The sequence below is a fragment of the Leptopilina boulardi genome, unplaced genomic scaffold (assembly GCF_019393585.1).
Source record: "Leptopilina boulardi isolate dan_hultmark-lab unplaced genomic scaffold, ZJU_Lbou_2.1 LbouV2_297, whole genome shotgun sequence".
Classification (NCBI taxonomy): Eukaryota; Metazoa; Arthropoda; class Insecta; order Hymenoptera; family Figitidae; genus Leptopilina; species Leptopilina boulardi.
In genome coordinates, this window is record NW_026137859.1 from 428,871 (window position 1) to 442,748 (window position 13,878).

A 13,878-nucleotide genomic window follows, 5' to 3' on the forward strand; every position below is an offset into this window, starting at 1 on the left:
AAAAAGTTTAAGCTGGTGTATTTCTTGAAAAAAAATCAATTATCCTAAAGAACGAAGCATTTTATTGTCTTGTTTTCAAGTAAAGACTGTAAAAAATTATCCGCTATTTGAATTTCGATATAGATGGTGCTAAAGTATTAGGTCCTACCCGCATTTGTAAAAATGATTAATAAAAAATTATTTGTTTCTCTACATAATAGATTTATGAAAATAGTTCTATTTGTAAAAGTTTGACAGTCATATACTACATAAACATGTACCAAGAATTTTTCACGGTGACGCACCTTCAAATCATGACAGGTATAATTTTTTTATTCAGTGGAACACTTGGAAGAGTAATTTGATAAGAAAAATTTTGTTTACCAATTCAATAGAACCCCAAAAAAATTTAAAATCCAAAATTTTTACGTTTTTTTAAAAAATTTTATAATTTTGAAAAACTACTCTAAAATTGTACTTAGATACCCCAAATATCCCAGTCTAACAAATTCCAAGAGAATTTTATCGATTTTTAAACATTTGTCCGTCATACACTACATAAACATGTACCAAGCTCGGTTTTTTGAGTTTTTCAACGTGACGCACCTTGAAATCATGTCGGGCATAATTTTTTTATTAAGTGGGACACTTGGAAGAGTAATCTAGTAAAAAAAATTTCGTGGATCAATTCAATAGAACCCAAAAAAAAATTTTGAAAATTACTTGCATAGTCTTGCCACTAATTTAGAAAACGCTTCCTAATTTCATTGTGAAGAATGTTTTTGTTGATTTTATCTGTAATCGTCTTCGTTGTTTTGAGGAAATTCTGCATTTTGATTTTTCTTTCCTCTCGCAAGTCGTGAATAGCTTTAGGGGTAGGAACGTAATATGGAGCTATCGGAATTAATTTCAATACTGGGGAGGCCTCTTTCACTGATTCTTTCATTGTAGAACCAGATATATTTAATGGCTGATATGTATCGACCTCCATTAAATTATCTTCTTCTTTCTTAGATGTGACACCATTAAGAAGTTCCGAAATATCGAAGTTACTGTACGCTTCCTCGGAATCTTCTGCGGAGATTGTGGACCATAAACAGCAGGATTGAAATTCAGTAACTCATCGATTTGATTGATGACCTCGGACTCTGTCATTTCGTCCGTGATCATAGGTGATGTGATAAAAGAAGTGCTGGAGACATTTCTTCATCCGCGTTGCTGTCTGACCCGAAGATTCCTTTATTTGGACTTTGGTTGCTGTTTCGACATGTTGATTAGACGAAGACGAAGGCAGTAAAACGTTTAATGCCGAGGTGGGGCAAATTAATGCAAATTCTTCTTGCGGAGTTAATGATGGAGGAGCGAATGATGGAAAATCAAACAATTAGAGTGTGTGGTCATCGCCATTAAGCGATAGTCGCGAGGTAAGGAGAAGGGAGGGGGAGGTTCCAATGGTAGAGGAGGGCTGAAGTAAATTCTATTGCTGTATTTATTAATCTCTTTGCAAATGTGATCCGCACGATAATTCCCCCTGATACCGGAATGAGAAGAAGACTAAATAAAACTAGGTAAATATAGTTTTTAACGAAAAAATATTTCACAGAAAAAAAGACGATCGGGCTCGCCGCTGCTTTAGCCGAACGTACAAATTTCTTTGAGGCTTCCATGAAATTACATTTTCTGTCAAAGATAACGCCCAGGTACTTATATTTGTTTGTTACCTCAATTTTTTCTTTTCCCAATTTAAAGCTTTTCATAGACTTGATCCCGCTGTCCGAGCCATTTTCAAAAATTACTATTTTTGATTTATCAAAATTAATTTTTAGTACATTCTCTTTACAATAATGATCCAGAGCCTCAAGTTTTTTATTTAATTCTACAGGCGTGTCGGACAGCAGGACCAAATCGTCCGCATTAGCCAGTTACACTATCTCTATTAAGCGTCGACTGAGAGACCTCTACAACCCTGGTCCAGTAGGAATTTTTCGAGATCACTTATATAAAGAAAAAAAAGGATCGGATTTAACACTTCCCCCTGTAATAAGCCCCGCGTCACCTTGACAAACTCGGTATTTCCCTGATCTGTACGCACACAGGCGAAAGCCGTATCGTAGAAATCTTTCACTATGTTTATAATTTTGGAGCTAACCCCCAGCTTTTTGGGCTGGAAATAATTTTTTTTGACAATTTTTCACTGTAAAAAAATTAATTATCTAAATAAATCAGTAATTAGTTAATTAATTTTATTTTTACAGAGAAGAATTGTCAAAAAAATTATTTCCTCAACGCAACAATTTTTTTGCAATTTTTCTGTGAAAAAATTAATTAACTAAATAAATCAATAATTAGTTAATTAATTTTATTTTTACAGAGATGAATTTGAAAAAAAGTATTTCCTCAACACAACAATTTTTTTTGGGCTGGAAATAATTTAAGTTTATTAATTTTTAAAATTATATAATATTGAATTGATAAGTAATTAATTGTCATTAAATAATAAATTATTTTTTGACAATTATTTAATTAATAATTATTTAATTAATTAATAGTGTATCAATAATTAGTTAATATATTATTAATTAAATAATAGTCAATTAATAATTAATTAAGTATTTAATTAATAATCAATTAAATTATTTAATTTCTATTTTTCTTTCGATTTGAATTTTCATCTATAGAGACCTCTACATATTTAATTTTCTATTACGCTTTTTTTCTATCATGTATACGCCCTTCTTGTGAAATTGCTGTTCTTTGGGCTTTAAAGCCCGATCGTCTTTTTTTCCGTGAAAAGTGTACTTACCCTAAACTCAGGTATTATCGACAGTTGACGATTCAGGGATGTGCTTTCTAATATTCTATATACCAATTCCGGGTTATTTTTAAATTTCAGGCAATTATTTATGCGAATTATGTCCGAAAGAGAATTGGAGACAATTAGAACCCTGTTTATATTATGTTCTCTGTGGTGAAAATTGAAACTCCCGGTTGGAGTGGTAAACCGCATGAATACCGGTTATATTCGACACAAAAAGCCGCAGAAGATAGACCCGTAAGTGGGTTTAGAGAAGCGCCAGTAAAAATGACTTTAAATTCCGGATAAGATGTCCGTATATGATCATTAAAAAATTAGTTGGGTGTAGGTTGGTCCTTCTCCAAGTGGCCGATCTCCAAATCACAGAGCATTAGATCGTCAGCATATATTGTAAATTAAAAATTTTTTAGAAGTATATTTTGTATATGTCGGAGGTAGATGTTAAATAAAAGCGGGGGCAGAACTCCTACACCACAATTTCTCTGTTCATAGCCATCACTGTTAAAGGAAATATATATGCGGGATGTAATGAAAGAAACAAAATGTATGATATTTGGCTGTATGCCAAGTTCAATTAGATCTCTGTTCAGTAGTGCTGACCGCACAAAGTTAAAGGCACCTTTAATGTCAATCCAAAGGTCTGCAGTGTGCGAAGATTTAGCAAAGCCATTCGTTATATCAGCAATCATTGCTGCGACGCAGTTCTGGGCAGATCTTTCCTTACGGAAACCATCATGGTCCAATCTGCCATGAACAAGTTGCTTAAAGATCGTGCACAAGACCGAGGTGAGAGCAATGGGAGGAAAGCCTCTCTCACCGGGCTTTGGAATCCAACAAACACGAGTCTGTTTCTATGAGTCAGGAACATTCGACAAAAGAAACATGCGATTGAAAAGAAGCAATAGAAATTCCAGCACCAGAGGGCCAAGGCCCTAATCATCTCACCGGTAATACCATTCAGACTAGGAGCGGACTTAAGTTTACAAGAGTCAAGCGCCGAACTAAATTAATTGTTTGCGAAAGGTAAAAAGTCGATCCTATTAAAAGACAGGAGTAATCAATAAGAGAATGTCTACGGAGGTATTTCCTCATTAATCAATTTCTCCTTGAGACGCATCATTTGTGGTGAAAAAGAATCAGTAGAGACATTACTATTTAACCTACGAGATGACAGTGCCTTTATAAACGCCAAAGTGTTTATATATAATAACCGTAAACTCTGTGGCTTCGAGATAACAACAGAGCTTTTTTAACGCGAAAATGTCAGTTAAGCCTTTCTCTTCGGTGGAAATGTAGTTTAACTCCGCAACTCTTAAGGGCCTGTTTATGCACATAATTAGGTAATTGTGATTCTCCTCTTTCTGTTTACAAATCGCATATTTAATAAAATAATTGTAATAAATTATGAAACATAAATTGAAAATTAAATTGAATGGACAAAGAATAGAAGCAACAGAGACGGCCAAAGGCTGTCGGAGGCGCTAGTTTTATTAAAAGATGCGTCTTAAAAAACTCTACAAAATTAAAGATAAATATTCATATGTGTCCATACATTTTTTTAAAGTTATGGGCAAAAACGATTTTTCAAAAAATTTAAAATGTAAATATAATAGTTATAATAATCATTGAAATTGCCGTGAAAGCATATACATTTATTACTTACTGCAAGCTTATCTTAATGTTACCCGTGCAGTTCGCAAATCTTATTTGTCTGCTCTAAGTAAACTTACAGCAGAGCAAACATAACTCTCATTATTCAGAATTTTTTCTTATATTATTATTATTTTCTATTTTTCAGATCTCTTTGAACAATTGTTACCAGTTAGTGTATATCACTCTATTTCATCTTATGAAACTCGACGCAGTGAAGTAGTGAACGGTGAAATTTCAAAACTACGTGAAATGACTCAAATTCTCAACGGGTAAGAATCTAATTCTACCACATTATAGTTTATAGAGCTTCTGGTTTTTAATAATTATTTTCAAATACTATAAATTATATTGTTACGCTTATATTTAATTTTGTTGGTACGTGGAATTTGTAAAGAACCGTACTTTTTTAATATAAAATATCTAGAAATCTTATACTTTCGTTTCGAAGATTAGAGAGTTTAAAGATTAAATTAAATTAATTTTTTGCCAAATAATAATATTAATGATTACAATAGAATTAATAAGAATAATTTTATTCTTTTAATTATCAAAATAAATTGATTTGATTATATTTAAATAATGCTATTCGCAGAAACTTTATTGATGATTTATTCATTAGTGGAAACACTTAATTAAAACAATTATAATAAATGGACAAGTATTATTTATTGAACATGAAATTCGTCTGGTCATAAAAGATGATGTTGAATATTATTATCAGCTAAAATAATAGAATAAAATTACGTGATTTCTATTATTCGTTCGATATCATGCATTCATCAAAGTCACTCCACATGTGCTTTTTAAATCGATTAATATTTAGCTGTGTACATTACCAGAGATGCTGTCGATCGTTCTGGTTACAATTAAGAATTGTTGTCCGTACGAATATCCAAGAGTTGGATGATTGGTAGGACGAGACCTCGAGATGAGATGTTAATACTGAGAGAGTGCAATTATAATGGGAGAGATTCCATAAATCTGCTCGAATTCGTCTTATAAATTATCCAACAGTTTCCCTGCCTGGGTTACAATGTTGCTCCGCTCAATAAGTGGATAATTCTTATGCCGTATAAAATGTGCCACGCTATAAAATTAATTTACTTTTATAGCGCTATTTTAAATTAATCAAAAGAAAAAATATAAATTTAATGATAAATGTCTCACCTGAACAACGGAGAAGAGATATATTTACTGTATTTAAATTCACAATATTTAACGTTCACACATGGCACATATACGTTAAAAAGATAAATGAAAATTTATATAACAAATTTTCTAACTAATAACATTACAAATTTGATTTAAGTGTTTATTGAATAAACGTTAGCAATTGAATGATTAGTCTCTCTTTTCGAGTTCTCTCCCGCCCAGTACACAATTATCGGCGAAGATTGCAAAATAGCCGAATCTTCACGAATCGTTCAAATCCATCGACTCATAGATCACAACACATACAATCGTCGATGGGACCACTACAAATTAATAAAATGTTTTATACTTCGGAAGTCGTTAACAATGTTTCACACGAACATAGAATATTTGAAATATGATATTTAAGAAAAGAATTAAATTTAAACGAAATTAACGATTAGTTTAAACATACTCCCCGGCCTTGCGGTAAAATCGTAATATAATTCTGTAAACATACAAGTTCAGAAAATTTTTTTTTTTCACACAAGATTCGAATTTACAGGGAGCACACATACTTTTGAAATTGGTCGTACATATTGTGATTTCGCTGTTTTGATCGTCACAACACTTACCAATCCAACCACTCCGGGATTACAAGCGATCACACGACCGAGTTTAGATATTCACGCGTCCATCGACGCCAGAAGTGTTCGAGTAATTTTTGATAAAATTTCCAGCGAGACAAACGGTTGTCATTAATTTCGATGACAGGCGGAGTGGGAACGGCAGCCATGGCTGTCCCAATAAAAAAGTGCCCTGGGGTTAAAACCTCGAATGATTCGGGATCGTCATTCAATGGGGCAATCGGTTTAAGCAAGCTTCGATTTGCGTTAAGAGAGTATTTTATTCCTCGCTCGTTGGGGTTGAAGCACCGAGAATTTTGTGTAGGTGACTCTTCACACACTTCACGCCCGCTTCCCACAGACCTCCGAAGTGAGGTGCATGCGGAGAGGAAAAATGCCTGGTAGTGCCGTCGCTAGCGAGATGTGCAATTAAGTCTCGATCTTTGGTCAGTGTTTTAAAGTTTATAGAACTTTCAGCACCACGAAAATTTGTATCGTTGTCGGTGTACACATAACTGGGGATTCCACGACGCGAGACAAATCTGTTGAAAGCGGCGAGAAAAGCATCAGTGGAATAATCGTTTACCAATTCCAGGTGAATGGCGCGAGTCGAGAAGCATACGAAAACCGCAATGTAAGCTTTGTGAGACTTACTACCGTGTCCAGAGCTTGAGCGAACTTTGACTGGTCCGGTGTAGTCTATACCGGTATGTGAAAATGCTCTCGATGAAGAACATCTAGCCAAGGGGAGATCCGCCATGAATTCAACACCGGTACGTGCTTTGTTTCGAGTACAGATAACGCAACGATAGATAATTGATTTGACTAGCGATCTCGCCCCCAGGATCCAAAATCTTTCCCGTAAAACCCCCAAGGTCAACTGAATGTCAGAATGCAGTAAATTCGCGTGCAACTGACGAATGATTAGTTCAGAGATAGTTCGTTTTGGTAGAATAGCAGGGCATTTTCGACCTGAGAATTTGACTGAATTTTTGTGGCGTCCGCTGAGGCGGAGGATTTTTAAATCGTCAAGAATGGGATTTAATTTTTTCAGCTTCGAAGTTTTTGAGAGTTCGTGACGATTCGAGAGTAATCAGCGGCTACGTAGGCCGCTTTTGATGCGTCGGAGAAACCGTGCAATTCAAAAGTGAAAACGTTCCCATGTTTGCTGAACTTCTTTGGGCAAGTGATCGTCCCAAGACGGAACATTTTTTCGATGTCCGACGATAAAACAAATCGATGTAGTCTCCATCTTAAGATAATAGACGGTAATTACGGTAACACGGTTTTTTATGCGATATGCATAAAAAAACATCCTGATGGTGAGTTTGCTAAATCTTCAATTCAAAGCCTAGATGAACTTGCGTCTATATTAGGTCCAGAACAAGTGGGATGGATTTCTCAAGACGATAAGGCAAAAGTTCCCTTAGGTTTTCCAGCTGCTAGTAAACAAACCTCTGTGTTAATGCATATCGAGTACAGAGTTCAGTTACCTGATCACAATTGGGTGATAGCAGCTAAACATAAATTAACACCATCTGTCTATGCTGGCATTACTATTGAACCTCATGGTTCTGGTTCTCCGGAAGCTGTCGGATATTCAGGTCCTACGTACCTAACAATATAAAGTGGTAAACACTCTTCTAGTACAGCTGCTACGCACTCTCATGATTTTGACAATTTGGTTGAGTTAGATTTATTTAAATCGATCCTAAAAACACACGATGGTAAAATAAAGCCAATATTAATGATGACCGCTGACGGGGGTCCGGATGAAAATCCCCGTTACCCGAAAACAATTTCATTTGCGGTTGAACATTTCAAAGCTTATGATTTAGATGCCATTTTCTTAGCCACAAACGCACCAGGTAGAAGCGCTTTCAATCGCGTTGAGAGGAGAATAGCACCTCTGAGTAAACAGCTTTCTGGACTCATTCTTAAACACGACCATTTCGGTATTCACTTAGATAGTTAAGGAAAAACAGTAGATTCTGAATTAGAACTTCGAAACTTTGAGCATGCTGGAAAGTTATTGGCTGAGATATGGTCAGAAATGGACATCGATGATGATGAAGTTTTTGCGGAATACAAGGATAACACAGAAATATTGTCTGAACCTGTGGCTGTTGATCCTGTTTGGTATCAAAATCATGTACGTGAATCTCAATATTTTTTGCAGATTTGCAAATGCGAGAAACAAATGTGCTGTGGAAACATTCGAAGCAATATTCGAGATTTTTTAATAGATGGATTTATTCCTCCACCATATCCTGTAGTACAGACGCACAAAGGTCTTGTTATTCCTCCACCTTCAGAAAGTAAAAATACTAAATTTGCAAACCTTTTTACTCGGTTAACTTTAAAAAAAAACTCCAATTAAATATACAATTAATCAAAAGGAAATTCCTTATGACTTATATTGTCCATCGGTTTCCTTAAATTTAGATAGACGAGTTTGCCAGGAATGTGGAGCATATTTTGCAACAATAAGCGCTGTGAATAAACATTCCCAATCAATTCATGGTTCTAGAGTAAAATCGAAATGTAAAGTAAAATCAATTATTCGTCGCCGTAAAGAAGAGATTCTCTGCATTGCACAGTGGGGCCAAAAACACGTCCGTGGACAAATTAACTTAGAGCCTACAAATTTCAACCGATTTTGACGTTCTTTGAATTGACTTAAAGGTAATAAAATTCCACACAGCGCTGTCGTTTTTGTTTTTTTAAAAAAAAAATTTTTCTATTGTTTATTTATTGTTAAAGTTGAAAAATTTTTTTTTTCTTCTCTAAAAACTACATAAGTTTTTCAAAAAGGACGGTATTACATCAACAAAGCCTAAAATTGTTAAAGCAATGATTTGAGAACATTTTCTGAGATTTAAATAATTGTTTAAAAATTTTTTTTAATTGTTATTAACAAATTAGCGGACTAAAGACGATTTAATTGTTTTTTTTACTTTTAGCAATTGAAATGCATGTAATCTTTTGTATTTAAGGGCCAAAAGTAATTAACATTGAAAATAATTATTATAAACTAATTATTGTTATTTTTTAAACAATTTTTATAAACAATTTTCTTTATCTTAGTTCTTTATAACTAAATTATTTAAATATTGTGTTCAGTCTACTATATTATTACTCAAGATGAACAAATATTGCTAAATTTTGACAATTTTCAACTTAGCTTTGTTTAAACAACTCTTAATTAACAAATACACAGTGACGTTGTTTTTAGTTGTTTCAAATTCGTTTTTTTTCAAGACTCCTTAATTTTTAAATATTTTTATATTACACCGTCCGACACGATTTTTCACACATGAAAAAATCAATGATTTTCAGAAACACCAAAAAAAAGATACCCGTGTCTGTCCGTTTTGCTAGATCAGGTCATTTTTTGCTTTTAGAGGTAAAAACAGCCCTTAAATGAAAGGTGATAGGAAATCTTGTACAAATTAATAATTTTTTATGAAACCTGGTATCTCGGGGTTTTCCGGGTCGCTGATTACGAATCTGATGTCAGATTTTCAAAATTCAAAATGGTGGATTCAATATGGCGTTCGAAATTTATAAAAGTTCATCGAATTTACTTGAAACTTGTTACTTTAAGGTTTTTGGGGTCGCTGATTGCGAATATGATGTCAGATTTTTAAAATTCAAAATGACAGATTCAATATAGCGTTTGAAATTTTTAAAAATTCGTCGAATTCACTTGAAACTTGTTACTTGAAGGTTTTTGGGGTCGCTGATAACGAATATGATGTCAGATTTTGAAAATTCAACATGGCGGATCCAATATGGCAGTCGAAATTTATAAATATTAATTATTTTTTATAAAATTTGATGTCTAGGGGCTTTTGAGGTCGCTGATAATAACATAATAATAATAATAATAATAACTACATAAAAACATTTATAAATTTCGACCACCATATTGGATCCGCCATTTTGAATTTTGAAAAGCCGACATCAAATTCGTAATCAGCAACCCCAAAAACCTTCAAGTAACAAGTTTCAAGTGAATTCGACGAATTTTTAAAAATTTCAAACGCTATATTGAATCTGCCATTTTGAATTTTAAAAATCTGACTTCAGATTTGTGCTCAGCGACCCCAAAAACTTCTAGACACCAAGTTTTATAAAAAATGATTAATATTTATAAATTTCGACCGCCATATTGGATCCGCCATTTTGAATTATTAAAATCTGACATCATATTCGTTATCAGCGACCCCAAAAACCTTCAAGTAACAAGTTTCAAGTGAATTCGATGAACTTTTATAAATTTCGACCGCTATATTGAATCCGCCATTTTGAATTTTGAAAATCTGACATCATATTCGCAGTCAGCGACCCCAAAAACCCCTAAGTAACAACTTTCAAATGAATTGGTGAATTATTATAAATTTCAACCGCCATATTGAATCCGCCATTTTGAATTTTGAAAATCCGACATCAGATTCGTAATCAGCGACCCGGAAAACCCCGAGATACCAGGTTTCATAAAAAATTATTTATTTGTACAAGATTTCCTATCACCTTTCATTTAAGGGTTGATTTTACCCCTAAAAGCAAAAAATGACCTGATCTAGCAAAACGGACAGACACGGGTATCTTTTTTTTGGTGTTTCTGAAAATCATTGATTTTTTCATGTGTGAAAAATCGTGTCGGACGGTGTAATATAAAAATATTTAAAAATTAAGCCCACGTGAAAAAGTTCCCGGGAATTTCCCGGGAGTTGATTCCCGGGAATCTCCCGGGAATTTCTCAGAAAAAATTCCCGCAAACTTGTTAACCCTTACGTGAAGCATTGTAGGTGTCTCTGAAACAAAAAACTTTTGTTTAAGGCGTAAAAAATTTTTGTAAGTATTTAAAATGTTTCATTTAACACTAGGAAGTACCCAGAAGCATATTTAAAGTTTAGGTTAATCATATTTTGCATGTTAATTACTTATAGGAACCTATTCAAGGTTTCAGTCTGAGATCCAGGTAATTAATCGACATTTTCCAATGTATTAAACTGAAAAAAAATCAATAGTCGATTACTAGGATCTCTCCAGGTACTTCTCTAAAAGTTAGTTAAATTTCGATAACTTCTTCGAGGAAGAAAACCCTAAAATATGAAAGACGATCGCTACAAGAGAATTCCAGGTACCTATGATTACTCAGGGTAATTTTTCGTCAACTTCTGGAACAAGTTAACCTTAAAACGTGATAAATGATCACTAGGAAGTTTCAAAATACTTTCCTAGTGTTCAGGTCGTTTTCATAAACTTTTTCAGGGAAGTTTATGTTAAACAGCTCAATCGTTTACGAGAAGCAATTATCATATTACCTAAACTCAGTCAAAATCAAATATCTTCAATTAACCTTTAAATATTTGCTCCTAGGTCAATTGATTTTTATCAACTGTCTCTGTCAAATTAAATATAAATCAGTTAATTATTTATTCCATGTAATTTCAAACAAAAAGTTTTTATCATAATTAAAATTTTTTCTTCTGATTATTTATTTATCAATTTATATTTATATTTTTAATTCTTGAAAAACAACTAAAATATCTTCAAAAATATCGTTGATTTTTTTAATTTTTATTAAACTTTTATGTACAGACATTTACTAAATTACAGAATAAAACATTTTGATTAATTTTTTTTAACTATAAAACATTCTCGAAGTATTAAACGTAACATACAAAAATACCAACAAAATTGTCTGAATTTGAAATTTCATAACCTAAACTTTAAATATGCTTCTGGGTACTTCCTAGTGTTAAATGAAACTTTTTAAATACTTACAAAAATTTTTTACGCCTTAAACAAAAGTTTTTTGTTTCAGAGACACCTACAATGCTTCACGTAAGGGTTAACAAGTTTGCGGGAATTTTTTCTGAGAAATTCCCGGGAGATTCCCGGGAGTCTTCCGGGAACTTTTTCACGTGGGAAGGAGTCTTGAAAAAAAACGAATTTGAAACAACTAAAAACAACGTCATTGTGTATTTGTTAATTAAGAGTTGTTTAAACAAAGCTAAGTTGAAAATTGTCAAAATTTAGCAATATTTGTTCATCTTGAGTAATAATATAGTAGACTGAACACAATATTTAAATAATTTAGTTATAAAGAACTAAGATAAAGAAAATTGTTTATAAAAATTGTTTAAAAAATAACAATAATTAGTTTATAATAATTATTTTCAATGTTAATTACTTTTGGCCCTTAAATACAAAAGATTACATGCATTTCAATTGCTAAAAGTAAAAAAAACAATTAAATCGTCTTTAGTCCGCTAATTTGTTAATAACAATTAAAAAAAATTTTTAAACAATTATTTAAATCTCAGAAAATGTTCTCAAATCATTGCTTTAACAATTTTAGGCTTTGTTGATGTAATACCGTCCTTTTTGAAAAACTTATGTAGTTTTTAGAGAAGAAAAAAAAATTTTTCAACTTTAACAATAAATAAACAATAGAAAAAATTTTTTTTTAAAAAAACAAAAACGACAGCGCTGTATGGAATTTTATTACCTTTAAGTCAATTCAAAGAACGTCAAAATCGGTTGAAATTTGTAGGCTCTAAGTTAATTTGTCCACGGACGTGTTTTTGGCCCCACTGTGCATTGTTGACCAACCAAATCAAGAATTCAATTATGTTGAGTGGACTCCAGAAGAAGATGTTGATTGTATCGATATAGAAGAGACTACTACTGATGTAGTAGATCCCTTACTTGGCGCAGACTTAATCAGCGACATTAAGGAATGGTTGTCTAGTCACTGGTCAGACCAACAATAATAAGAAAACTCAAACCAAAATCCAGACTGATATATGTATGCGTTAAGAGCTAATAGAATTTAAATTTACATTCGTTAAACGTCATATAATATGAAAATATATGTTATTCGTGATATAAATTTGATTTATCAAATTAAAGTGCAATTTAGTTTAAAAATTAAATGTCATTGTAGAGTTTAACTTTATTTATATGTATTTAAGTTATATCGTCTTTGAATATTTTTCAAAATATTAAATATTCCGTATTTTTAAACTCTTTTGCTTCCTCGTGGAGGAAGCTATGTAGTCCTTTTGTTTATAAAAATTTTCAAAGTGGCGGAAACAAATTTTTTTCTTTATAGAAACATGGTATATGAGATCCTGATCAATTGTCCGGATGTATGTATGTGTGTGTGTATGTGTGTGTGGATAGTTTTTGTGAACACGATATCTTTAACAGGTTTTAATGGATTTGGGTAAAATTTGGTAGGCTTATTTAACACATTAATCTCTCAAAAATGACGAGAGGATTTTTAAAAATACCCAAAAAAAAAAATTTTATCGTCTTTTTTCCAAAATTTTTTTTTTAATTGAAAAAATTTTTAAATCGAAAAATTTAAGGTAATATATAATATAATCGTCTTCTTTATGTCAAGATGAATCGATTGATATATATATAAAGTATAGATTTGATTGAAATTTAAAGAATTAATGAAAGTTAAAAAATCAAAAATTCTCATTTTAGCTAAAAAATGATGTGTTTGATTAAATTCAAGTTTATATATGAAATAATTTTATTCCTTGCATTGAAACAAATCAATTAGTATATAGAAAGTATACATTTGAATAAAATTAAAAAAATTAATGAAATTTAAGAAATAAAAAATTTACGTCTTAGCTAAAAAAT

General features: G+C 32.2%; 1 protein-coding gene across 3 annotated transcripts in view; it reads left to right on the forward strand.

Moving 5' to 3' along the window:
• Positions 1 to 13,878, forward strand: part of LOC127282314 (programmed cell death 6-interacting protein) — a 177,553-nt gene that overhangs the window by 85,985 nt on the left and 77,690 nt on the right. For all 3 annotated transcript variants that reach the window (XM_051306483.1, XM_051306484.1, XM_051306485.1), the window contains one exon: positions 4,593 to 4,716. In XM_051306483.1, coding sequence (XP_051162440.1) covers positions 4,593 to 4,716 — 124 coding nt within the window. The remainder of the gene's footprint in view (positions 1 to 4,592; positions 4,717 to 13,878) is intronic.